The sequence below is a fragment of the Gadus macrocephalus genome, chromosome 12, assembly GCF_031168955.1.
Source record: "Gadus macrocephalus chromosome 12, ASM3116895v1".
NCBI classification, from domain to species: domain Eukaryota; kingdom Metazoa; phylum Chordata; class Actinopteri; order Gadiformes; family Gadidae; genus Gadus; species Gadus macrocephalus.
Window position 1 is genome coordinate 17,482,530 of NC_082393.1, and position 25,804 is coordinate 17,508,333.

General features: G+C 46.0%; 1 protein-coding gene across 1 annotated transcript; it reads right to left on the bottom strand.

Annotated features, from left to right (window-relative positions):
- Window positions 1–3,116: 3,116 nt before the first annotated feature.
- Window positions 3,117–13,508, bottom strand: LOC132468543 (putative uncharacterized protein DDB_G0282133). Its single transcript, XM_060066274.1, has 4 exons — window positions 13,485–13,508; window positions 4,343–12,164; window positions 3,694–3,724; window positions 3,117–3,135 (listed from the first exon to the last, which is right to left on the bottom strand). The coding sequence occupies exons 1-4, from the start codon at window positions 13,506–13,508 to the stop codon at window positions 3,117–3,119; spliced, it is 7,896 nt and encodes a 2,631-aa protein (XP_059922257.1).
- Window positions 13,509–25,804: the final 12,296 nt, after the last annotated feature.

Here is a 25,804-nt window from a genome sequence, read left to right on the forward strand (position 1 = left end):
ACACCGACGCGCAGCGGAGGTGTCCTGTTCGCCATGAAGGGGCTTATAAAAATAATTCACCGCCGGAAGTTGTGAAGTGCCCACGCAAGTGAACGGAACGTTGAAAAGACCCGTGTAATAAGTATATATCTGGCCACTGTATATTCGGCCACTTGCTGACGTCTTCAACCCACTCATTAATAGTACACGGATCTGGAAGTCGGACACCATTGTCAAAGTCAACTTGTTGAAGTAAAATTCGCGATCTTGTGTTGATAATTCCCTCGCATAGCTTGACAAGCTGTTGATCTCTGCCATACTTCTGTTGCCGGACTGCGCGCGCATGCGTTCTACGTCATCATTGTGTACAAACAGTAAAAGGGTCTATATGTTTGGTCCTGCTTCCTAGTGGCTATGTGAGGGTAATGCAGCTTCTTAAAATACTTAACACAATATATATAATTAGGCAATATATATTGTGGTAACCCGGTACTCGTTGGTGCGGGTTCCAGGTACAAATGAGTCGTATAGTCAGGGTTCTAGCCGTGCTTGGCATTTATTCACAGGAAAACCGGTGTATACAGGGTCCATTAACAAGATCGACTTAGGGTCTCCGTGAGCCTCTAATGGGTCGTCGTCTCTTGGGCTTCCTTCCTCTCCATGGTTCCCGGTCCTTTCTGTCTGTCCTCGTGGCCCTCTTAAGATGGCTCCTGCTCCATCCAACAGGTGTCCCCCAATCACGCTGATTGGGGAGAGAGAAGTGGTGCTCTCTGTCGCCAGTCGGTGGGTGGCGGCGGTATATGCCGTCTACCACCTCACCTCGGACCCGCCCGGGCCGAGGTTTATGGGGCGGGATGCCACAATATATATATATAGCATTTGTGGTTTTGGCATAAACATAACTAGGGTGCACTGTACTATCTGAGAACACCCTTTCTGAAGCCTCTCTCTCTCGAGAAAACTCCCATTCAGAATGCATTGGTTTACATTTCGTTCTGTGTAGCACGAAAAAAGTCGGACTATCGTGCTCTGGAACACGCTTCAATAGATTAACGTTTGTGCGCATGAGCACGAAATCGCGTGATACCGGGTTGAAATTATACATACACAATCATACATATACAATTATACAATTTTACTACAGATAATAGATTGTCCCTTCTGAGTGAACTGAAGGAGATGCAACCCTGTTACTGTAGTGCAACCCTATTACAGTAACAGGGTTGCAAGTAACAGATCAATGCTAATGTTAGCTTTTTCTCAAGAATAGATGCTAGCTGTGGAATGTGATGTTACTGTCAAGGTCAAGGACAAACTTATAAAAAAGAAAACTTGAAATAAATTTGTCTTATTTTGATAATATGATTAACAGAGTTTGCGTTGGTCAGAGTGACACACTCAATCAAGGCTGAAAAGATTGGAAAAATATGAAAAAAATAAGAAATGACATACCTTTGGTCTACCCATGGTGCTAGCAAATGGTGTAATAATGTCATTTCCTCTGTCGTGTAACACACTGTTTTTTCTCTTCCATTGCTAAATTGGTTTCGGTAACAGGGTTGCGCTCATGTTGTGGGACACAACTTCAGTGCATAATTACTATTATTTAAAATATGTTGATTAAACAAATTACTTTAACAATTAAAAAATACATATATTAACAAAATCGTACCAAAAAAAGTAGATTTAAAACTTATTTTAACTGTTACATTTGACATGCAAGTTGGTCATCAAGAAGGTGGCACGAGAAAAATGCCATTTTAGGGGGTGCTCGAGAGCTATTTGGTATTTTAAATAATATTTTGGAACCACTTGAAATTTCATGGGTGGGACAGAAAATGTCCTCCAATTCTGGAATGTCCCACACACAATAAATCACAATACATGAGTTCACAGCTGCACGCGAACATAGAAAAAGGTTTTTTTATTATTATTGACAGTTAGCTTCACATTATAGGGTCCCATCCTTCCATTCCCTGTTTTCTCAGTTAAACACAAATCAACTTAATTTGTCCCTGTGTTTGTTATACATGAAATTAAGCCAAAAAATACGCTCTCTTACTCCGGTGACACGGTCATTCGCGACTCCTTTCTTCTTTGTAGTTTCTTCTATTTGTCTCTAATTCATAATCCAATCTTTAATTGATCGATGCTTCGGATGTTGTGAATGAACACATTTAAAACTGCCAAGTATCAAGAGGGGAGATTTTTAAGTAAAAATGTTGGTGCCTCTATTATATTAATTACGGTAGCCGACTTGTGTGGACTTCCTGGAAACATGGACCTACCGGTAAGGCACAGACTTTGAAAACAGTCTTTTAATAAACTCCCGGTACGCTAACTAAGTTGTTGATGATTATTTTCATGTGTAGGGACCCTAATCATGCTATTGCAGAGGTTTGGTTCTATTTTGATCAATATTAGGGGTTAAAAAAAGCCGATTTGGAAGCGTTCGCTGTGCCCCTAGCCAAAAACATGGAAGCCATTTGGGTTGTTACATTGCTCTGGGCAACATTTGGCAAGCTCTATACTCGACTATCAACGAAAGAAACAGTGCGGAGGGCCTATTTTATGGGTTTTCATTCCGAAAAAGACCCTGAGTTAAATTTTCACCGGAATTACACTTTAACTTGCATAGTTAGTTTTGTTTCTGCTCTAAACCTCAAAACTAGCTAGACCATAGATTCTCTGTGCTAGACTACTTTTCTGAGTGAAAACACTGCGAACACAAGTGCAGACTGACAGACAGTACATCTAATCAGGATGAGGCATACTTTTTCCAAGATGTACCTACCTGTGTTTTGTGATTTGCTGTTGTGTTTTGTAATTTGCTGTTGTGTTTAATTATTTGCTGGTTTGTTTTGCGATATGCTGTTGTATTTTCTGATTTGATGTTGGGTTTTGCACTTCAGTGCCACCATAGAGTTGGCCTTTAATGAACATGGGGATACGGTGTGTGTGTGTGTGTGTGTGTGTGTGTGTGTGTGTGTGTGTGTGTGTGTGTGTGTGTGTGTGTGTGTGTGTGTGTGTGTGTGTGTGTGTGTGTGTGTGTTGGCTCTCCCTATAGAGGCCAGTACAAAACAGTAAAAATTAAAGTCTGCTTGAAATACGCTTTCATCAAATTTTAACAAATGGTGCTAGGCTGCCACCTTAAGGCTGCAAGAGGAACACAAGCACAACAAACGCATCCAATGGAACCAATGTTCACCCATAGCAAGGCTCTATAGTAGACGATAAATTCAGTTCCATTGATTTAAAAACATTCACAATCATTCACAATATACTTTGACAATATTAGAAAATTAAGATTGTACAAGACCATTGATTTGTCTATTTGACTATTTGATAAATGGTTGAATTTACATTAAATTCTGAATATTTCAATAGTTATAGATCAAGTTGTGTGTTTCCATGCATGCCCATTTGATGTAAATGTGTAAGCAATGTTTGTGGATTTAGTAAAGTGTAAAGTGAATTTAGATAAACAATAACGCCCAAAAATATTATTAAAATGCACTTTGGATTCTTTTCAGTGAGAGCAGATGAGCTGTTCCATTTGGAAGCTGTTTTCTGAAAAACTAAGAAGAGAAAAAAAGGATAAAAATATGGCATCAGTTACAGTGACAAAGAATTTGTCGTACATATTTAATATGTGCTACTGCTGTCCATCATGCAAAATAGTTCCATTTAATCGATAGATGCAACTAAACGTACCTCTTGAAGAAGTCCTGAAATGGTTTTATTGCTGAGTTCACCATAGGAAATCATCCTGACTTGTAAATATGCCAAGGTTGAGAAGTCTGGGGAGAAAGGCAGGTGATTCAAACAAGGAACATATTGAGTACGTAGAAAACGTAATTCAACAAGCCTGATACCAACCAGAATCAGAATCACTTTTATTACATCTTATTGTACAGTACACAATAGTAAAATCATTAGGCTTGGTTCTTCAACATTCACATAGCAGCAACAGTACAAGACCAGTAACAAGTAAATATTAAAGGTTAGGAAATGGTTGTTTTCAAGTGGACATACCAGGAGGAATGATTGTCGTGGTGGTTGTTGTAGCTGGAGTTGTGGTTGTTGGAACTGCTGTTGTGGTTGTTGGAGCTGCTGTTGTGGTTGTTGGAGCCGCTGTTGTGGTTGTTGGAGCCGCTGTTGTGGTTGTTGGAGCCGCTGTTGTGGTTGTTGGAGCCGCTGTTGTGGTTGTTGGAGCCGCTGTTGTGGTTGTTGGAGCCGCTGTTGTGGTTGTTGGAGCCGCTGTTGTGGTTGTTGGAGGCGCGGTTGTGGTTGTTGGACCTGTGGTTGTGGTTGTTGGACCTAAGGTTGTCGTTGGAGCCGCTGTTGTAGTTGTTGGAGCTGCAGTTGTGGTTGTTGGAGCTCCTGTTGTGGTAGTCGGAATTGTTGTTGTGGTCGTTTGAACCGCTGTTGTGGTTGTTGGAGGCGCTGTTGTGGTTGTTGGAGGCGCTGTTGTGGTTGTTGGAGTTGCTGTTGTGGTAGTTGGAGTTGCTGTTGTGGTTGTTGGACCTGCCGTTGTGGTTGTTGGAGCTGCCGTTGTGGTTGTTGGAGTTGCTGTTGTGGTTGTTGGACCTGCGGTTGTGGTTGTTGGAGCCGCTGTTGTGGTTGTTGGAGGCGCTGTTGTGGTTGTTGGAGGCGCTGTTGTGGTTGTTGGACCTGCGGTTGTGGTTGTTGGACCGGCAGTTGTGGTTGTTGGACCGGCAGTTGTGGTTGTTGGAGCTGCTGTTGTGGTTGTTGGAGCTGCTGTTGTGGTTGTTGGAGCTGCTGTTGTGGTAGTTGGAGCTGCTGTTGTGGTTGTTGGAGCTGCTGTTGTGGTTGTTGGAGCTGCTGTTGTGGTTGTTGGAGCTGCTGTTGTGGTTGTTGGAGCTGCTGTTGTAGTTATTGGAGCTGCTGTTGTGGTTGTTGGAGGCGCTGTTGTGGTGGTTGGAGCTGCTGTTGTGGTGGTTGGAGCTGCTGTTGTGGTTGTTGGAGCTGCTGTTGTGGTTGTTGGAGCTGCTGTTGTGGTTGTTGGAGCTGCTGTTGTGGTAGTTGGAGGCGCTGTTGTGGTGGTTGGAGCTGCTGTTGTGGTGGTTGGAGCTGCTGTTGTGGTTGTTGGAGCTGCTGTTGCTGTTGTTGGAGCTGCTGTTGTGGTTGTTGGAGCTGCTGTTGTGGTTGTTGGCGCTGCTGTTGTGGTAGTTGGAGCTGCTGTTGTGGTTGTTGGAGCTGCTGTTGTGGTTGTTGGAGCTGCTGTTGTGGTTGTTGGAGCTGCTGTTGTGGTTGTTGGAGCTGCTGTTGTAGTTGTTGGAGCTGCCGTTGTGGTTGTTGGAGCTGCCGTTGTGGTTGTTGGAGGCGCTGTTGTGGTGGTTGGAGCTGCTGTTGTGGTGGTTGGAGCCGCTGTTGTGGTTGTTGGAGCCGCTGTTGTGGTTGTTGGAGGCGCTGTTGTGGTTGTTGGAGCCGATGTTGTGGTTGTTGGAGCCGCTGTTGTGGTTGTTGGAGCCGCTGTTGTGGTGGTTGGAGCCGCTGTTGTGGTTGTTGGAGGCGCTGTTGTGGTTGTTGGAGGCGCTGTTGTGGTTGTTGGACCTGCGGTTGTGGTTGTTGGACCGGCAGTTGTGGTTTTTAGAGCAGCTGTTGTGTTTGTTGGAGCTGCTGTTGTGGTTGTTGGAGCTGCTGTTGTGGTTGTTGGAGCTGCTGTTGTGGTTGTTGGAGCTGCTGTTGTGGTTGTTGGAGCTGCTGTTGTGGTTGTTGGAGCTGCTGTTGTGGTTGTTGGAGCTGCTGTTGTGGTTGTTGGAGCTGCTGTTGTGGTTGTTGGAGCTGCTGTTGTGGTTGTTGGAGGCGCTGTTGTGGTGGTTGGAGCTGCTGTTGTGGTGGTTGGAGCTGCTGTTGTGGTTGTTGGAGCTGCTGTTGTGGTTGTTGGAGCTGCTGTTGTGGTTGTTGGAGGCGCTGTTGTGGTTGTTGGAGCTGATGTTGTGGTTGTTGGAGCTGATGTTGTGGTTGTTGGAGCTGCCCTTGTGGTTGTTGGAGCTGCTGTTGTGGTTGTTGGAGCTGCTGTTGTGGTTGTTGGAGCTGCTGTTGTGGTTGTTGGAGCTGCTGTTGTGGTTGTTGGAGCTGCTGTTGTGGTGGTTGGAGCCGCTGTTGTGGTTGTTGGAGCCGCTGTTGTGGTTGTTGGAGGCGCTGTTGTGGTTGTTGGAGCCGATGTTGTGGTTGTTGGAGCCGCTGTTGTGGTTGTTGGAGCCGCTGTTGTGGTGGTTGGAGCCGCTGTTGTGGTGGTTGGAGGCGCTGTTGTGGTTGTTGGAGGCGCTGTTGTGGTTGTTGGACCTGCGGTTGTGGTTGTTGGACCGGCAGTTGTGGTTGTTGGAGCAGCTGTTGTGGTTGTTGGAGCTGCTGTTGTGGTTGTTGGAGCTGCTGTTGTGGTTGTTGGAGCTGCTGTTGTGGTTGTTGGAGCTGCTGTTGTGGTTGTTGGAGCTGCTGTTGTGGTTGTTGGAGCTGCTGTTGTGGTTGTTGGAGCTGCTGTTGTAGTTGTTGGAGCTGCTGTTGTGGTTGTTGGAGCTGCTGTTGTGGTTGTTGGAGCTGCTGTTGTGGTTGTTGGAGCTGCTGTTGTAGTTGTTGGAGCTGCTGTTGTGGTTGTTGGAGCTGCTGTTGTGGTTGTTGGAGGCGCTGTTGTGGTGGTTGGAGCTGCTGTTGTGGTGGTTGGAGCCGCTGTTGTGGTTGTTGGAGCCGCTGTTGTGGTTGTTGGAGGCGCTGTTGTGGTTGTTGGAGCCGCTGTTGTGGTTGTTGGAGCCGCTGTTGTGGTTGTTGGAGCCGCTGTTGTGGTTGTTGGAGCCGCTGTTGTGGTTGTTGGAGCCGCTGTTGTGGTGGTTGGAGCCGCTGTTGTGGTTGTTGGAGGCGCTGTTGTGGTTGTTGGAGGCGCTGTTGTGGCTGTTGGACCTGCGGTTGTGGTTGTTGGACCGGCAGTTGTGGTTGTTGGAGCAGCTGTTGTGGTTGTTGGAGCTGCTGTTGTGGTTGTTGGAGCTGCTGTTGTGGTTGTTGGAGCTGCTGTTGTGGTTGTTGGAGCTGCTGTTGTGGTTGTTGGAGCTGCTGTTGTAGTTGTTGGAGCTGCTGTTGTGGTTGTTGGAGCTGCTGTTGTGGTTGTTGGAGGCGCTGTTGTGGTTGTTGGAGCTGCTGTTGTGGTTGTTGGAGCTGCCCTTGTGGTTGTTGGAGGCGCTGTTGTGGTTGTTGGAGCTGCTTTTGTGGTTGTTGGAGCTGCTGTTGTGGTTGTTGGAGCTGCTGTTGTGGTTGTTGGAGCTGCTGTTGTGGTAGTTGGAGCTGCTGTTGTGGTTGTTGGAGCTGCTGTTGTGGTTGTTGGAGCTGCTGTTGTGGTTGTTGGAGCTGCTGTTGTGGTTGTTGGAGCTGCTGTTGTGGTTGTTGGAGCTGCTGTTGTGGTTGTTGGAGGCGCTGTTGTGGTTGTTGGAGGCGCTGTTGTGGTTGTTGGAGGCGCTGTTGTGGTTGTTGGACCTGCTGTTGTGGTTGTTGGAGCTGCTGTTGTGGTTGTTGGAGCTGCTGTTGTGGTTGTTGGAGCTGCTGTTGTGGTTGTTGGAGCTGCTGTTGTAGTTGTTGGAGCTGCTGTTGTGGTAGTCAGAATTGCTGTTGTGGTTGTTGGAGGCACTGTTGTGGTTGTTGGACCTGTGGTTGTGGTTGTTGGACCTGCGGTTGTGGTTGTTGGACCTAAGGTTGTCGTTGGAGCTGCTGTTGTGGTTGTTGGAGGCGCTGTTGTGGTTGTTGGAGCTGCTGTTGTAGTTGTTGGAGCTGCTGTTGTGGTTGTTGGAGCTGCTGTTGTGGTTGTTGGAGGCGCTGTTGTGGTTGTTGGAGCTGCCCTTGTGGTTGTTGGAGGCGCTGTTGTGGTTGTTGGAGCTGCTGTTGTGGTTGTTGGAGCTGCTGTTGTGGTTGTTGGAGCTGCTGTTGTGGTTGTTGGAGCTGCTGTTGTGGTTGTTGGAGCTGCTGTTGTGGTTGTTGGAGCTGCTGCTGTGGTGGGTGGAGCCGCTGTTGTGGTTGTTGGAGCCGCTGTTGTGGTTGTTGGAGGCGCTGTTGTGGTTGTTGGAGCCGATGTTGTGGTTGTTGGAGCCGCTGTTGTGGTTGTTGGAGCCGCTGTTGTGGTGGTTGGAGCCGCTGTTGTGGTTGTTGGAGGCGCTGTTGTGGTTGTTGGAGGCGCTGTTGTGGTTGTTGGACCTGCGGTTGTGGTTGTTGGACCGGCAGTTGTGGTTGTTGGAGCAGCTGTTGTGGTTGTTGGAGCTGCTGTTGTGGTTGTTGGAGCTGCTGTTGTGGTTGTTGGAGCTGCTGTTGTAGTTGTTGGAGCTGCTGTTGTAGTTGTTGGAGCTGCTGTTGTGGTTGTTGGAGCTGCTGTTGTGGTTGTTGGAGCTGCTGTTGTAGTTGTTGGAGCTGCTGTTGTGGTTGTTGGAGCTGCTGTTGTGGTTGTTGGAGGCGCTGTTGTGGTGGTTGGAGCTGCTGTTGTGGTGGTTGGAGCCGCTGTTGTGGTTGTTGGAGCCGCTGTTGTGGTTGTTGGAGGCGCTGTTGTGGTTGTTGGAGCCGCTGTTGTGGTTGTTGGAGCCGCTGTTGTGGTTGTTGGAGGCGCTGTTGTGGTTGTTGGACCTGCTGTTGTGGTTGTTGGAGCTGCTGTTGTGGTTGTTGGAGCTGCTGTTGTGGTTGTTGGAGCTGCTGTTGTGGTTGTTGGAGCTGCTGTTGTAGTTGTTGGAGCTGCTGTTGTGGTAGTCAGAATTGCTGTTGTGGTTGTTGGAGGCACTGTTGTGGTTGTTGGACCTGTGGTTGTGGTTGTTGGACCTGCGGTTGTGGTTGTTGGACCTAAGGTTGTCGTTGGAGCTGCTGTTGTGGTTGTTGGAGGCGCTGTTGTGGTTGTTGGAGCTGCTGTTGTAGTTGTTGGAGCTGCTGTTGTGGTTGTTGGAGCTGCTGTTGTGGTTGTTGGAGGCGCTGTTGTGGTTGTTGGAGCTGCCCTTGTGGTTGTTGGAGGCGCTGTTGTGGTTGTTGGAGCTGCTGTTGTGGTTGTTGGAGCTGCTGTTGTGGTTGTTGGAGCTGCTGTTGTGGTTGTTGGAGCTGCTGTTGTGGTTGTTGGAGCTGCTGTTGTGGTTGTTGGAGCTGCTGCTGTGGTGGGTGGAGCCGCTGTTGTGGTTGTTGGAGCCGCTGTTGTGGTTGTTGGAGGCGCTGTTGTGGTTGTTGGAGCCGATGTTGTGGTTGTTGGAGCCGCTGTTGTGGTTGTTGGAGCCGCTGTTGTGGTGGTTGGAGCCGCTGTTGTGGTTGTTGGAGGCGCTGTTGTGGTTGTTGGAGGCGCTGTTGTGGTTGTTGGACCTGCGGTTGTGGTTGTTGGACCGGCAGTTGTGGTTGTTGGAGCAGCTGTTGTGGTTGTTGGAGCTGCTGTTGTGGTTGTTGGAGCTGCTGTTGTGGTTGTTGGAGCTGCTGTTGTAGTTGTTGGAGCTGCTGTTGTAGTTGTTGGAGCTGCTGTTGTGGTTGTTGGAGCTGCTGTTGTGGTTGTTGGAGCTGCTGTTGTAGTTGTTGGAGCTGCTGTTGTGGTTGTTGGAGCTGCTGTTGTGGTTGTTGGAGGCGCTGTTGTGGTGGTTGGAGCTGCTGTTGTGGTGGTTGGAGCCGCTGTTGTGGTTGTTGGAGCCGCTGTTGTGGTTGTTGGAGGCGCTGTTGTGGTTGTTGGAGCCGCTGTTGTGGTTGTTGGAGCCGCTGTTGTGGTTGTTGGAGCCGCTGTTGTGGTTGTTGGAGCCGCTGTTGTGGTTGTTGGAGCCGCTGTTGTGGTTGTTGGAGCCGCTGTTGTGGTGGTTGGAGCCGCTGTTGTGGTTGTTGGAGGCGCTGTTGTGGTTGTTGGAGGCGCTGTTGTGGCTGTTGGACCTGCGGTTGTGGTTGTTGGACCGGCAGTTGTGGTTGTTGGAGCAGCTGTTGTGGTTGTTGGAGCTGCTGTTGTGGTTGTTGGAGCTGCTGTTGTGGTTGTTGGAGCTGCTGTTGTGGTTGTTGGAGCTGCTGTTGTGGTTGTTGGAGCTGCTGTTGTGGTTGTTGGAGCTGCTGTTGTGGTTGTTGGAGCTGCTGTTGTGGTTGTTGGAGGCGCTGTTGTGGTTGTTGGAGCTGCTGTTGTGGTTGTTGGAGCTGCCCTTGTGGTTGTTGGAGGCGCTGTTGTGGTTGTTGGAGCTGCTGTTGTGGTTGTTGGAGCTGCTGTTGTGGTTGTTGGAGCTGCTTTTGTGGTTGTTGGAGCTGCTGTTGTGGTTGTTGGAGCTGCTGTTGTGGTAGTTGGAGCTGCTGTTGTGGTTGTTGGAGCTGCTGTTGTGGTTGTTTGAGCTGCTGTTGTGGTTGTTGGAGCTGCTGTTGTGGTTGTTGGAGCTGCTGTTGTAGTTGTTGGAGGCGCTGTTGTGGTTGTTGGAGCTGCTGTTGTGGTTGTTGGAGGCGCTGTTGTGGTTGTTGGACCTGCTGTTGTGGTTGTTGGAGCTGCTGTTGTGGTTGTTGGAGCTGCTGTTGTGGTTGTTGGAGCTGCTGTTGTGGTTGTTCGAGCTGCTGTTGTAGTTGTTGGAGCTGCTGTTGTGGTAGTCAGAATTGCTGTTGTGGTTGTTGGAGGCACTGTTGTGGTTGTTGGACCTGTGGTTGTGGTTGTTGGACCTGCGGTTGTGGTTGTTGGACCTAAGGTTGTCGTTGGAGCCGCTGTTGTAGTTGTTGGAGCTGCTGTTGTGGTTGTTGGAGCTGCTGTTGTGGTTGTTGGAGGCGCTGTTGTGGTTGTTGGAGCCGCTGTTGTAGTTGTTGGAGCTGCTGTTGTGGTTGTTGGAGCCGCTGTTGTGGTTGTTGGAGTTGCTGTTGTGGTTGTTGGAGTTGCTGTTGTGGTAGTTGGAGCTGCTGTTGTAGTTGTTGGAGCCGCTGTTGTGGTTGTTGGAGTTGCTGTTGTGGTTGTTGGAGCCGCTGTTGTGGTTGTTGGACCTGCCGTTGTGGTTGTTGGAGCTGCCGTTGTGGTTGTTGGAGTTGCTGTTGTGGTTGTTGGAGCTGCTGTTGTGGTTGTTGGACCTGCCGTTGTGGTTGTTGGAGCCGCTGTTGTGGTTGTTGGACCTGCGGTTGTGGTTGTTGGACCTATGGTTGTCGTTGGAGCCGCTGTTGTAGTGGTTGGAGGCGCTGTTGTGGTTGTTGGAGCTGCTGTTGTGGTAGTCAGAATTGCTGTTTTGGTGGTTGGAGGCGCTGTTGTGGTTGTTGGACCTGTGGTTGTGGTTGTTGGACCTGCGGTTGTGGTTGTTGGACCTAAGGTTGTCGTTGGAGCCGCTGTTGTGGTTGTTGGAGCCGCTGTTGTGGTTGTTGGAGCTGCTGTTGTGGTTGTTACAGCCGCTGTTGTAGTTGTTGGAGCCACGGTTGTGGTTGTTGGAGCTGCTGTTGTGGTTGTTGGAGCTGCTGTTGTGGTTGTTGGAGGCGCTGTTGTGGTTGTTGGAGGCGCTGTTGTGTTTGTTGGAGGCGCTGTTGTGGTTGTTGGACCTGCGGTTGTGGTTGTTGGACCTGCAGTTGTGGTTGTTGGAGCAGCTGTTGTTGTAGTTGGAACTGCTGTTGTAGTTGTTGGAGCTGCTGTTGTGGTTGTTGGAGCCGATGTTGTGGTTGTTGGAGCCGCTGTTGTGGTTGTTGGACCTGTGGTTGTGGTTGTTGGACCTGCGGTTGTGGTTGTTGAACCTAAGGTTGTCGTTGGAGCCGCTGTTGTGGTTGTTGGAGCTGCTGTTGTGGTTGTTTGAGCCGCTGTTGTGGTTGTTGGAGCCGCGGTTGTTGTAGTAAGAGCTGCTGTTGTGGTTGTTGGAGCTGCTGTTGTGGTTGTTGGAGCTGCTGTTGTGGTTGTTGGAGCCGCTGTTGTGGTTGTTGGACCTGCCGTTGTGGTGGTTGGAGCTGCTGTTGTAGTTGTTACAGCTGGGGTTGTTGTTGTTGGACCTGCCGTTGTGGTTGTTGGAGCCGCGGTTGTGGTGGTAAGAGCTGCTGTTGTGGTTGTTGGAGCCGCTGTTGTGGTTGTTGGAGCTGCTGTTGTGTTTGTTACAGCTGGGGTTGTTGTTGTTGGAGCTGCCGTTGTGGTGGTTGGAGCTGCTGTTGTGGTGGTTGGAGCTGCTGTTGTAGTTGTTGGAGCTGCTGTTGTGGTTGTTGGAGCTGCTGTCGTGGTAGTTGGAGTTGCTGTTGTAGTTGTTGGAGCTGGTGTTGTGCTAGTTGGAACCACTGTTGTGGTTGTTGGAGCTGCTGTTGTGGTTGTTGGAACCATGGTTTTGGTTGTTGCCACCGGGGTTGTGGTTGTTTGAGCTGCTGATGTAGTTGTTGCACCTGCTGTGGTGCTTGCTGGAAAATAATGAATATGTTAACAACTGCTTGAGAGAGAGTAGAGGATTAGGCATTTGCTGCCGCGGTTAGTTGATATTTGTCGACGTAATCGACCATGAAAATTTGTCAACGACAAACATTTTTTTAACGTTTTACCATTGACCAGCTATTTAATTTTGTTCTCCCATCGCAAACGGCTCACTGTTATTCAACAGTCTCTAACCACCAGGGAATCTGAAGTCCAGATTGAACCGTGACACGAAGGAGAAAGGGATCGTTGCCGTTTACGGAGCTCCAGCTGCCCTACCTTGGCTGCGGAGCCCCGGCCGCAGAGCCCCGAGAGCCTTGGAGCTTCTCAAGGAACTCATATGTGATAATGCAGAATAAATAACACAATCTTATCATCACTTTAAGATAGGATCAGGATTCTAATATCAAGCAATCAAACTGAGCTGGCCTTAAAATGTGTATTACCAATGAGTACGACTTTGTGAAAGAAATTAACAGCAAAATGTGTACAACTATTAACTATTATGTGGAATCATCCAGTATTTGCTTTCAGCACTTATTTATTAGTCAAATGAGATCCCTTGTGTGGTAGGTTCACCTAATGGGGAAGTGGCTTGCACAACAAAGGAACTAATTATATTCAAATTTCCTGTTTGTTACAAATATGAGCTGTTCCAGTTTATTTAAGAAGTATACTGGAATAGGTAAGGTATACCACCAGATACAGTAACAACCCTAGCATTTATTTTTTTGTGATTGAGTATTGAGGTTCCAAGACTAAATTATGCATGGTACAAACCAGATTAATAGGAACTTCCTTTCTCCAACATTAGTGGAAAACCAGCTATGCAAAGTGTTTGATACTGAAGAAGAAAGAAATTAAGAGAAAATGTTAACTATGAACCAAATTGGAATAACTATTTGCTTTTAAGGTGAAATGGATGTTGGGTTGCTAAAGAACAGAGGTATGATAAAAGAAAAACAATGACAGGAATTTTATGATGCCAAATAATGCATTGTTTATTAGCTTAACGATAAAAGTCTCCTACATACCCTTTAGATAAAATCAAAACATACAAATGAATACGTGTGGCAAAGGACAAACATATTTGAATTGAAATCTAAAGAAAATAAGTAACAATCCGATCCATGTACTTACTCTGCATATTGGATACGTGGAAACATCCAACCAAAAGTACCACAAAAATGGCTTTGCTAGCCATGTTGGTTTAGAGATGACAACCTATTCGACCACACTGTTTCATGCCTTCGGTTCTTGTGAAGACCTTCACTTAAACAAAGAGGTCAAGTGTGGCGCACAGCTACTCTGATAGAACCTGAAAAACAAGATTGGGTTCAACACCTTTCTGTTGAAAAAATAGTGCACTGGCATGATGCATGCCAGGGAGTTCCTCCTACTTCTCGACAGGCTTACTGACAGAGCAGGTTAACATTTAATTATTACATAATATACACTGCCGATGTTCTTTCACTGCCTTCGTTCAAGTGCCTATGCTTTAAAAATGTTCACTTATGATGAATGAAGACGTCTGGACTTTTTTTAGTTTGTGCCAATTACCAACATGAAAAGGACAATATATGTTTTCTTCAAATAATATACCACCCAGTTTTGTATGGTTCACCTTTTTTGTATTATGTCCAGTTTCCATGCACAGTTTGTTCTCAAATACTACTCTATGATTTTCTTCATTAGCTGCTAAAGACTATTTAAAAAGCTTTATATAAATACTGCCTTAAAGGAGACATATTATGGCGTTTTCACAGCAAGTAAATATAGTATTTGAGTTCCAGAAAACACGTTTTTGAAGCTGTATGCTGGATATAGCTTTTAGGAAAAAAAAATCTTGCCTACCGCTATTCCCCTCTGTCTAGGCCCTTCAGAATGCGCTGTTTCTGGTGTCTGTAGCTGTAATGCAAATGAGCTGCTGCCCATTGACCAATGAGCTGTCAGACTGAACCACAGCATGGAGGAGAAGGGATTGTTGCCGTTTGCGGACTCCTGGACCTCTATATCTATATAATATAATATAATATTGTGCGTGGATGTTTATATAATGTATCTAATATCACGGCCAAAAGCTATGTGCCCCTCGGATGATATTATGAATCATAAAGACTGCGTCTGACGTCTCTGGCATTTCCACAAAAAGTAAAGACTCGTTGTGGGGGATATCTCGGCCATGGTTGAGAAAAAGTGGGGGAAAGGAACTTTGGCCTATGGACAGATCCCATACGGAATGCAGGAAATTGGATGTCCGGCTGGTGTTTTGATCGCGAAGTTTTGCCTTCTTGGGGCCAAAATAAATCGGAAAATTCTTATTTTCTGTGACACGTTGCACTTGTAACAAGCTTGACTTTTCGAATTGTTCCCGTCGCGCACATAGCATTGTTCTGCGTTGTGCGTCATAGCCTACGTCAGCCTACACAGACAATGTCCTAAATAAAATGAAATGCTAATATGATAAATATAACAAAAAGGTTGGATGTCAATAATTTCATGAAAAATCATGTTGTATGATAAAATTCTACTCTAAAAAAAAAAAAAGTATTGATTTGTTCAGAAAACTTTCTCACTTGCAGTTACAGCCAGCGACCGCCAGGGGGGTGCTGCAGCACCCTAACGCCCCGTGCCCACTACCTCCGTCAGTCAACGCACGTGGGAAGGCGTGGCTGACTGATGGGGGAGTAGTCTTTGCAGAGGCATCCGTCAGCCAATCAAATCGCTTCGCCGGGTTCTTCCCGCTACTTCCTGCTTTTTGCGATGCAAGATGACCCGCTTTCCCGCTTTCCAGTATCGTCAGAGCCCGAGTCGCGTCACCATAGCCGCAGGAACGTATTCTCAGCAGGGGGTGCTGGAAAAAAAAACTCAGCCTGCACTAGACTCGCAACTCGCTACATTGATAAAAAAGATATAGCAGCGCAGCTCAATTACACCAGTGCATGCGCGCACAGTCGAAAATCGATCGTTGTGTTCACACCATGGTTCACATCCAGCTGCTCACAGAACAAGTTTAGCGCACCACCGCTCCCCTCACACTTTTTCATATAACTTTTTTTCAGCACTAGGTCATATGAGCATTAAATAAATGCTGCGTCTCAAAATGCCTTGGACAGCAGCGACGATGACTCGTTTGCCACGGGCCGAAACAGTGCGGAGCGACCACAGCCAGAGCGAACACAGCGGGGCAGAGGAGTGTCAGGAATAGTCTTTGGTGTACACATCAGTACGGCCTATTTGCACTACTGTTTAGTGGCAATGCAGTGTTTTATTCTATGCCTTTTTATTTTCGTATATTATTTCAATGAATACAATTTATTTATTTATAAAAACAAGATCTGGTCTTCAAATCTTTTTTCCAAATATAGGTCGTCTTACAATGGGGTTTGTGTTTATATTCGGACCAATACGGTACAGCGGGCGCTCACATGACGTTAAGCATTTCCTGGTGCATAATGTGACGCTTCAGAACCTAAAATCCCGTTTCTCCCCGTTGACACGACAACACATAACCGGCGTTTTCAGAAATCTCCACTTTGGCCGGAGTTTTTAGAAATAATCGTTTTCTGTGATAAGACAGGGCCTCAGACAGCACCCCTACTTCCCGCGGTACTGCGCGTCACAGTGCTTACATTTGCATACGCGATCTGGTTGGATGACGGATCCGTCGCTGCCGAAAAAGTTGAACATTTTTCAACTTCTTGACTGAGCCTCGTGCCTACTGCACCGTCAGTCAACGGACGTGGGAAGGCGTGGCTGACGGATGGGGGAGTAGTCTTTGCAGAGGCATCCGTCAGCCAATCAAATCGCTTCGCCGGGTTCTTCCCGCTTCTTCCTGCTTGTTGCGATGCAAGATTACCCGCTTTCCCGCTTTCCAGTATCGTCAGAGCCCGAGTCGCGTCACAGTGCTTAAATTTGCATACGCGATCTGATTGGATGACGGAACCGTCGCTGCCGAAAAAGTTGAACATTTTTCAACTTTCTGACGATGGCGAACGCTCCAAACGAACGGACGGATCCACAATGCATTGCGCGTCCGTCCCCATTCAAAGTCAATGGGCAACGGACAACTGACGGAGGTAGTGGGCACGGGGCGGAAGGCTCCAACGGAACGGACGGATCCACAATGCATTGCGCGTCCGTCCCCATTCAAGTCAATGGGGATCACGCAACGGACGCATGTAGTGGGCACGGGGCGTAAGCATCCCCACTTCCCGCGTCTGGCGGGGGTAGCTCGGCGGCAGTCTGGCAGTTCAGCTCCGAGAGAATAATCCCTTTCTCCTCCATGTCTCCTCCTCCGGACTGCCGCCGAAGCTTCGGCAGCAGCTCCGGCGGGGGGAGGCAGTCCGGCAGAGAAAGGGATCGTACTCCAGGAGCTGAGCTGCCGCCGAGTTCCCCCCGCTAGCGATCCACGTCCGCTGGCCCACAAAATCTTAGCGATGCTCTGATTGGAGGGAAGTGGGAGGTAATATTCAACTGTGCCCCCGGAGGGGGAATTGGGGTAAAGGAAACTGACTTGCTCGTTTGATAACTGTAGGCGGGGGTACTTTCAGAAATGCATATCCCACTCAAAAAATCATGTACAGCCTTTTTTCAAAGTTTGTGTTTGATGGGAGCACCAGAGACCCAAAACAAAACCCCAAATCCCAGGAAAAAAGCGTTGATTTCATAATATGTCCCCTTTAAGGATTATTATTATATCACAGTTATTCAATGGAGTTTTTTCCTGTTAGGACATTTGAAATATTTTTCTACACTTCCTCATAGTTGTAATTTGATCAATACTTACTTTATTCATCTTTGTTTGCCAATAATTCATTTTGAAATAAATGATTACCTAACCTCCCTTGCTTGTGATGCGTATGGACGTGCGTGTGTGTGTGCGCGCGTATGTATGAGAGCAAGAGTGTGAGTGAGACAGGGCACTTTGCCAACCACGTCAGACAGACTCCTAGATAGTTATCCTCAAACATGATTTTTGTTTATTCTTCCACTTCGTTATGGATTCCCCTTTACTCGGCTGCATTCAGGTTATAGATTTGAAAAGTTTAACAATGTGTTAATGCATGTATGTGTCCATTCATGTTCTCAACAGACACTCAGGCCACAAAAAAAAAGGGAGACCATGCAAATGGATTGGTCTGTTATATCAATGGTGGTGAATGTTACTTGTATGGTGCAGCTACAAAACCAAGTCGTGGTTTATGGAACATAACCAATGCAGAGACAATTTGCAGACGTATGCCTTTCATAGACAAACCACAGTCTGAGCATTTTTTCCTTTTTCTGGGATCCGGTACTATATGAAATTACATTCATTGTAATTGCACCAGGGTTGATTTTAGACGGCTCCAGCCGGCTTATGAATCAGTTTTAAAAATCACAGTCAGGTACCTTTATCATAGTCATGGTGATTTGGCTTTCGACACACAGTCTTGTATCCATATTGGTAAACTACATTCATTGACCTTTAATTATCCCTAGCTATCTGTAATGCATTGATCACTTGATGGCAGACAACGCTACAATACAGTGTTTACCAGACTGCAGAACGTGAATTTAGGTTAGTTTGCTTTAGATAGCATGAAGGTGTGCAGTTGTATTGCAACAGTCCCGTTTTGGATATCAACTTTCTCTGAAATAGTCATAACGGTCCAGGTCCAGAGGCTTATGGATTATTAGCTATACATGTGTTGTGAAAATCTGAAATCCCAAAATCAAATGAATTATTACGATTATTATTTTAGAATCACGCTAAAATTTTCCTTTACAGATCCAAATAATAAAGTGATTCTCACCAACATCGTAAGGTAGACCAATTTTTTTCCCTCCTAGATCAAACAGTGTTCATTTAAATAAGTTTACTCAAAGTCAGCGCATGGGACGATGCCAGAATTGATTTCTAACAATTTATTTTAAAGGGGACATATTATACCACTAGGTGTGATAGCCTTACAAGCCGTTTCGAAAATCTGCCTCATAAGACATCACTAGTGGGTAGGGGTGCAACAGATCACAAAACTCACGGTTCGGATCGTGTCACAGTTTTTGAGTCAAGGGTCGGATAATTTTCGAATCAACAACAAAAAAGATAACAAGACAAATGTGACTTTAAATAAAATATTCAAATGTATGCAAACAAAATAAAGTGAAAAATTTGGTAATAATCCTGCTTCTTTTCAACATGGATGGTAAATAAAATTAAAAAGAACCTGTCCAGAGGAAGCACAGCAGACCTGTATTTACAACTTTAAATTCCGGAAGTCTGCATTGCCTGGGGAGAGTTTAGACTCTACTCTCCCCAGGCAATGCAGACATCCTCATCTTCTTTTTTTCCTCAAGTATGGTAGCGAAATACAGTTTCTATCGTGTTTTATTTGGCATTTTCTAAATCCATTGATTTCTGTTGGAAGACTCATTGCTCGTTGACCAGAAACAGAAAGGGGGGCAGGTTGTAGTCTTTTCGCTCAGTTCTAGCCCTACTGTTGATACGGAGAACCGAGCGAAAAGACTACAACCAAACAAAAACAGCCCATATCCGTTTTCAGTTCGGTTTTCGTTTCAATAGGATTTATTAAACGCCAAATAAAACACGACAGAAGCTGTATTTCGCTACGATACTTGATTAGGAACATCAACGAACACCACTAACCACTCGGTGAGTTGCACATTTCTGAAAAACGAACAATCGTTTAGGGTTATTTTAAGGACAGGTCAGTGAATGCCCAAAGCCAGCCATTCTGAAGCAGGCAGGGGCGAATCAAAATGAGCCAAATACCCGAGACAGGACCAATAGTCAACATTTCGGTGTGTCAACCACTATATTTCATCCTAGACAAACCAGAAAGGGGGCTCAATGTGCTAAATACCGGAATTGTCCTTTAAACATGCGCTGATCACAACATTTTTTCTTTTTCAGTCGATCCGCGGATCACTTGCGTCCCGAACCGGGACGCTTCGTGCCCACTGCACCGTCAGTCAACGGACGTGGGAAGGCGTGGCTGACGGATGGGGGACTAGTCTTTGCAGAGGCATCCGTCAGCCAATGAAATCGCTTCGCCGGGTTCTTCCCGCTTCTTCCTGCTTGTTGCGATAAAAGATGACCCGCTTTCCTGCTTTCCAGTATCGTCAGAGCCCGAGTCGCGTCACAGTGCTTAAATTTGCATGCGCGATCTGATTGGATGACGGATCCGTCGCTGCCGAAAAAGTTTTTGACGGAGCCGAAGACTCCAACGGAACGGACGGATCCACAATGCATTGCGCGTCCGTCCCCATTCAAAGTCAATGGGGATCAGTCAACGGACAGAGGTAGTGGGCACGAGGCGTAACGGTTGATCCGTCGGATCACGGGTAACCCGTGAACAGTTGCACCACTACTAGTGGGCGTGTCCACCTAGATCTGTGCTGGATAGATCAGTCTACCAGCCTACCCAGTGGACCGAAGTAAACGTTGCTCATCTATCCAGCACAGATCTAGGTGGACATGCTCACTAGTGATATCATATGAGGCAGATTTTCGAAACGCTTGTCGTATATCAATCGTATAATACGTCCACTTTAATTACCAACGCTAACCCTTTTAGATGGTTTTTTTTCTCCCTTGTCCCTATTCCCTCGACCACAAAAGCCCTGCGTGGAAATGAATAACGCCCAATGGCACTCACATGCTCATGTGTGCTTCGAGAGGCTGGACTAAACCACCTCTTCACTGCCTCACACTCAGGACCCACATCACCTCTTCACTGCCTCACACCCTGGACCCCTATAACCTCTTCACTGTCTAACCCTTAAATCACCCTGGGGTGTTCCAATAGGGCGTAGGGCGTTCCAATTAAGATCAGATCATCGGGCGAAAATAAGTGTACTGAAAGGACCCGGATGGTGTACTTAAAACGGTCAAACTGCGAAGTGTGGATCGATGTCCACCTTTCGTACTCAACGGTAGCCATCTTATCTACGTAGCGGAAGAGGGTGGAGCCAGGCTGAGCCAAAGTCGGCGCATTTTCACATAGCCTGCATTAAAAGTCATTTTTTAGCTTTTATAGCTATTATAGCTGATAGGCGTAAAGAGTTCACCGTTCAAAGTGGGATGTTTATTACGGGGGAGGAGCCGCGGCGGCAGTCTTGATCGTAATTTCCGTCTAGTGCACCACTGAGTATTCGATTTGAAACACTGACATCTGAAAATTAGCACACTTAGTGAGTGCGGCTAGTGTACTATGTTTAAGTGTAATCATTAAAGTATGGATATTGGAACACAGCACAAGCTCAATCGTAGATTGCACGTTGGTCTGTGGAAGCTGCCGTAATTTTCTTCAGCAGAAGAGGCATGATCAATGGGTCTAGTTAAAATGACTCTGTACGCAATTGGCTGCTTCCCTTCGCTTCCCTGTCGTCATTGTGTTAAACCAGCCAATAGTGCGCCAGGGGGAAAAGCCAGCTTGTTGATTGGCTCCCACAAAAAAGTATCGGAAGCAGAAAGAAATGTATTGCTCTTCTCTAGACTAAGCCCCCAGGAACAGTGCATACTTCTGCAATCCACCAGTGCTCAGCGGCCAAGCCTGGTATTGCAGCTGTTTAAGCGGGCTGTGGACGGGTCCCTCGATTCAAGGGACCCAGAAGTAGATATCTCCGTTCACTCCAATACAAGTGGGGAACAGGAATGTGTCTCCGCAAAATCTTTAAGGTCCCATCGGGGGCACTTGTTACATCTCCATGTAGCACTTAAAATAATAGTTGGGCTCATAATTTAAACGGGGGGTCTGGGGTTCCTCCCCCAGAAATTGTTTTGCTTCAAAGACACTGTTTCCCCTTATTCTAGCGACTTTATATACACCAAAATGAGTTGTTCACATCATTGTGCACTTTCACATTTTAGCCAAAGAAAGGAGGATGCCTTACTGCTTTCATCTTTACTAACATTTAAGTAAAAATTAGACTGGAGAAAATTCAATGTGCCGCTACCATACAGTCTTTGACCGCTGACAGCCAGCTACGGAAACATTTAAGGAAGTTTTCCTTCATGTTGAGCTGATAGCTGACCATTATCGTCTCTCTTGCACGAAATGACCTACACTTGAATGATCTTGAACGCTCAAGAAATGTATATACATTTTAAACGGATTATGCAAACTGAAAATATTACATTTTTCTAACTTGGCATCTAATTGCGCTTTTCCACTATGGGTTCTGACACTCTTTATCCGCTTTTTGCTTCGTTATCCAGTCGAGATTTAAGTATCACTCGATGTAGCTGTTTGTCATGGCGACGCCACATGAAAGCAACGCCCTCGTTCCCCGTTCGTCAGCTACCAAAGAGAGGAACATCTGCCCCTCAATAGCTAACCACAACATGTTTTTTTTCGGTTTGCCATATTCTTGCTCCAGAGGGCACATCATCATCATCAGGGGCAACCTAGGGCACTCATTAATTTTCGTTCACGTGTAAAGGGCAGCCAATAAGGCACTTTCAGAAGGGAGCAGAAGGGCACTATCAGGGCACTAGAAGGGCACTGGAAGGGTACTAGAAGGACCAGACGGGCAGAAGGGCACTATCAGGGTACTAGAAGGGCACTAGAAGGACCAGACGGGCAGAAGGGCACTATCAGGGTACTAGAAGGGCACCAGATGGGCACTTGAACAACCAGACGGGCAGAAGGGGACTTTCAGGGCACTAGAAGGACCAGACGGGCAGAAGTGGACTATCAGGGCACTAGAAGGCCACCAGACGGGCAGAAGGGCATATCAGGGTACTAAAGGGGGCACTAAAAGGGCACCAGACGGGCAGAAGGGGACTATAAGGGCACTCATTAAGGCACGTCATTGAATTTTCTTGTTCTAGAGGGCACATCATCATAATTTATTGTCTGAAGGAGCACCCTAGAGGGCACCTAATCATGTTTTGCACGTGAAATGGGCAGCCAAAAAGGCATTTCCTCTCGTTTGACACTCTTTAAGGGCACTTTAGTGCGCTTTTTCAACCATTGAGCCACGAGGGGGGGCAGTCGCCCCCCCCTGCCCCCCCCCTGAGTCCGCCACTGTCACTGACTATCCATGCAAGACGTGGCTCTAGACACCCTACCTCAATCCACAACCGGGAGCACAGTTAAAGTATAACATGTAAGTGATTACGCAGATTACGCTTAGTCCTATGCGTAAAACACATTGTATTGGCTCTTTGACGCCTTTTATTTGTTGAATCCATATTTATTATTGTTTACTGATTTCTTTCATATATGCTAGAGCACACAAACGTACACGAAATGTTGTGGAGAGAGGAATTGGGCAGATGAAACGTCGGTTTCATGTCCTCCACGGCGAAATACGCCTCACCCCAGAGAGGGCAAGCACAGTAATCACTGTATGTGCCATTCTACACAACCTCTGCAAGCGGAGGAACATTCCACAGCCAGACGATGATGATGATGATGATGATGGCGATCAACATGACAATGAATTTGGCCGTGTGGAACCGAGTGGACTGGCATTTAGGGATCACTTTGAAAACACATTTTAGGTAAACACCTTGGCACAAATCAGTCAACACTTGTGTAGTTCATAACATTTATTTTCTTTAAAATTGTACGTATTTTTATTGTTTCCTTTCTCTCTCTCTTGAACGTGCAGGCTACAACGTCATTATCGTGGTATGCACAAAATTGTCATCATGCGTGTATTCTGCTAACTGCACTATAACTGGAATCCTACACTCCTGCCCGCTCACTGAGATCCTCCACAGCAGGCCTACTGCATGTCCCTAAGGCGAACCTCAGCACCCTGGGAGAGAGGGCTTTCAGCTACATCGCCCCCAAGTTGTGGAATTCACTGCCAGACTACATCAGACACTGTGACTCAATTACTGACTTTAAAAGCAGACTTAAAAGTAATTTCTTCAAGATAGCTTATGGACTGACTGACTGACTTTTATTTTTATTATTTTTATTTATTTCTATGAGATTATTGTAATTGTAATGAGATGATTGTTTGTGAAGCGACCTTGGGTGTCATGAAAGGCGCTTTAAATAAAATGTATTATTATTATTATAACTACTTAATAGGAATTCATTTCTAGCCTAGGCTATTTCCTTGTTTTTCGGTGATTCAGTGGGCTCGTCTGAACAACCAATCACCGAACTGACCGCTTCTAAACTCGTGCACGAGAATTTACGTAATCCATAGCAACGGCGCGTCACTCTTAGTTCACTCTTTGTGATTTATCCTTAGTAAGAGTAGGTCTCAGCGGCTTTGTGAATAACTTTTAAGAAAAAACTCCTACGTAAAATGTTTTAGCGCGAGTTAGGAGCACTCCTAGCGGTAAGATAAAATGCTTTGTGAATACGGCCCCTGGGGCCGTATTCACAAGGGATCTTAGGGCTAAAAGTTGGTCCTAACTGGCGAATTTAGGAGTAACTCCTAAAAATAATGGGCGTGTCACTCTTAAATTTAGGACTCCTAACTTTTTTCACTAAGAGCAATTCATAAAGTATTTTAGGCCTAAAAGTAGCACCTAAGTCTAGGAGAGCTTAAAAGTCCTCAAGAGGACACCTAACTCAGTGAGACCTATTCACGAAGAATCGTAAAATGTTTGCGAGACGAAATGTTAGGGTATTAAACTTGTTGTGGAGTTAATGTGCTATGCAATAACATCCCTGACTAACAGGAATAATCCGATTAGTCCCGAAATAAAATGTTTGGCCACACTACGTTATTTAGCAACAGGGGAAATGCAACTTTGCAATGCCGACGATTTAAAAATATCGCAACCATCAGTCAGCCGTGCCATAAACTTTCCTTTGGACATTCATCAATTACACAGGATCAACGCCAACTTCATGGTTATTGCAGGTATGCCCGGTGTTGTCAGTGCCATTGACGGGACGCACATAAAAATAATTGCGCCATCAAAAGACGAGGACGTGTTCGTCAATAGGAAGAAAGTGCATTCCATCAACACGCAGGTTTTTTTTGGTGCAAATTTTAACATGGCTGTTGTTGTAAAGTGGCCTGGAGCTTCAGCTACCCATGATTCGCGCATTTTAATGGGGAGCGGTCTGAGGCAGCTTTTTGAGACGTACCAGTTGGGTGTCACTTGCTGGGTGACAGTGGCTATCCATGCAAGACTTGGCTCTTGACACCCTACCTCAATCCACAACCGGGAGCACAGTTAAAGTATAACATGTAATGGATTACGCAGATTACGCTTAGTCCTATGCGTAAAACACATTGTATTGGCTCTTTGAATCCTTTTATTTGTTGAATCCATATTTATTATTGTTTACCGTTTTCCTCCATATATGCTAGAGCACACAAACATACACGAAATGATGTGGAGAGAGGAATTGGGCAGATGAAACGTCGGTTTCATGTCCTCCACGGCGAAATACGCCTCACCCCAGAGAGGGCAAGCACAGTCATCACTGTATGTGCCATTCTAAACAACCTCTGCAAGCGGAGGAACATTCCACAGCCAGACGATGATGATGATGGCGATCAACATAACAATGAATTTGGCCGTGTGGAACCGAGTGGACTGGCATTTAGGGATCACTTTTAATACACATTTTAGGTAAACACCTTGGCACAAATCAGTCAACACTTGTGTAGTTCATAACATTTATTTTCTTTTAAATTTTACGTATTTTTATTGTTCGCTTTCTCTCTCTTGAACGTGCAGGCTACAACGTCATTATCGTGGTCTGCACAAAATTGTCAACATGCATGTATATGTTTATCCTAAGAAAACACTGTACGAGTTTGAGGAGGCCCAATGAACCACCTCACTGGTAAGGTAATTTCCATCAAATATTCATATAAAACATACATTTCTAGATATTTAGTTCATCATAATTTTCATAATATATGTTTATTATAGACCCTCTCTTTACTTGAATAAAACATGGTTATGTTTATTATATTGCTATTAGTTTTCAGTCCTCTAATCTTTGATTCCCTCAACCATATCCAGGTTCTGGTGATCAGACCACATTGGACTCTACCAAATGGGGCTAAAGGGATAGGACATCTGGAAATGATCCAGATTAGTTGTGAATGTATTAGTTGCTGAATGTTTGTTTTGGTAAATTATTGAATGGAAATATATAATTATAAAAAAGCCCTAGCGGAGGGATCAATAGCCATGTTTGGGTTAGGAGCAGGGCAATCATCACTAACAGACACTAATAAAAAAAACTGTTTTACATGATAACTGAAATAAAATCCTACCCTTTGTGGGCTTATTCATTGACTATCGTCCAACTTTATTTGGCAACTCCACAACAATACCGGCTGTTCGCTACCATCCCACCACTAATGCCTACCATCACATCCTACAACTTGACTTTGAAAAGATTCCAACTAATCAACTCAACAGTTGATCAATCACCTCAATCAAATGTTAAGTGTGTGGTTGATTGTTGGTTTAAGCAGCCTCACCTGAGTCGGACGGTCCGGATTAGAATCTGGGGCAGGTTGAGGCTGCACACCTGTGGTGCATTTGGCAAT

Excerpts from the sequence above, each read along its gene's own strand:
- LOC132468543 (XM_060066274.1), bottom strand. The coding sequence starts at position 13,508 with ATGGCTAGCAAAGCCATTTTTGTG. Across the intron at positions 12,165-13,484 it reads CTAGCAAAGCCATTTTTGTG|CACAACACCAGCTCCAACAA; the intron begins GTACTTTTGGTT and ends GGTTCCAACTAG. Across the intron at positions 3,725-4,342 it reads GAGCTCCAACAACCACAACT|CAATAAAACCATTTCAGGAC; the intron begins GCAGCTCCAACA and ends TGGTGAACTCAG.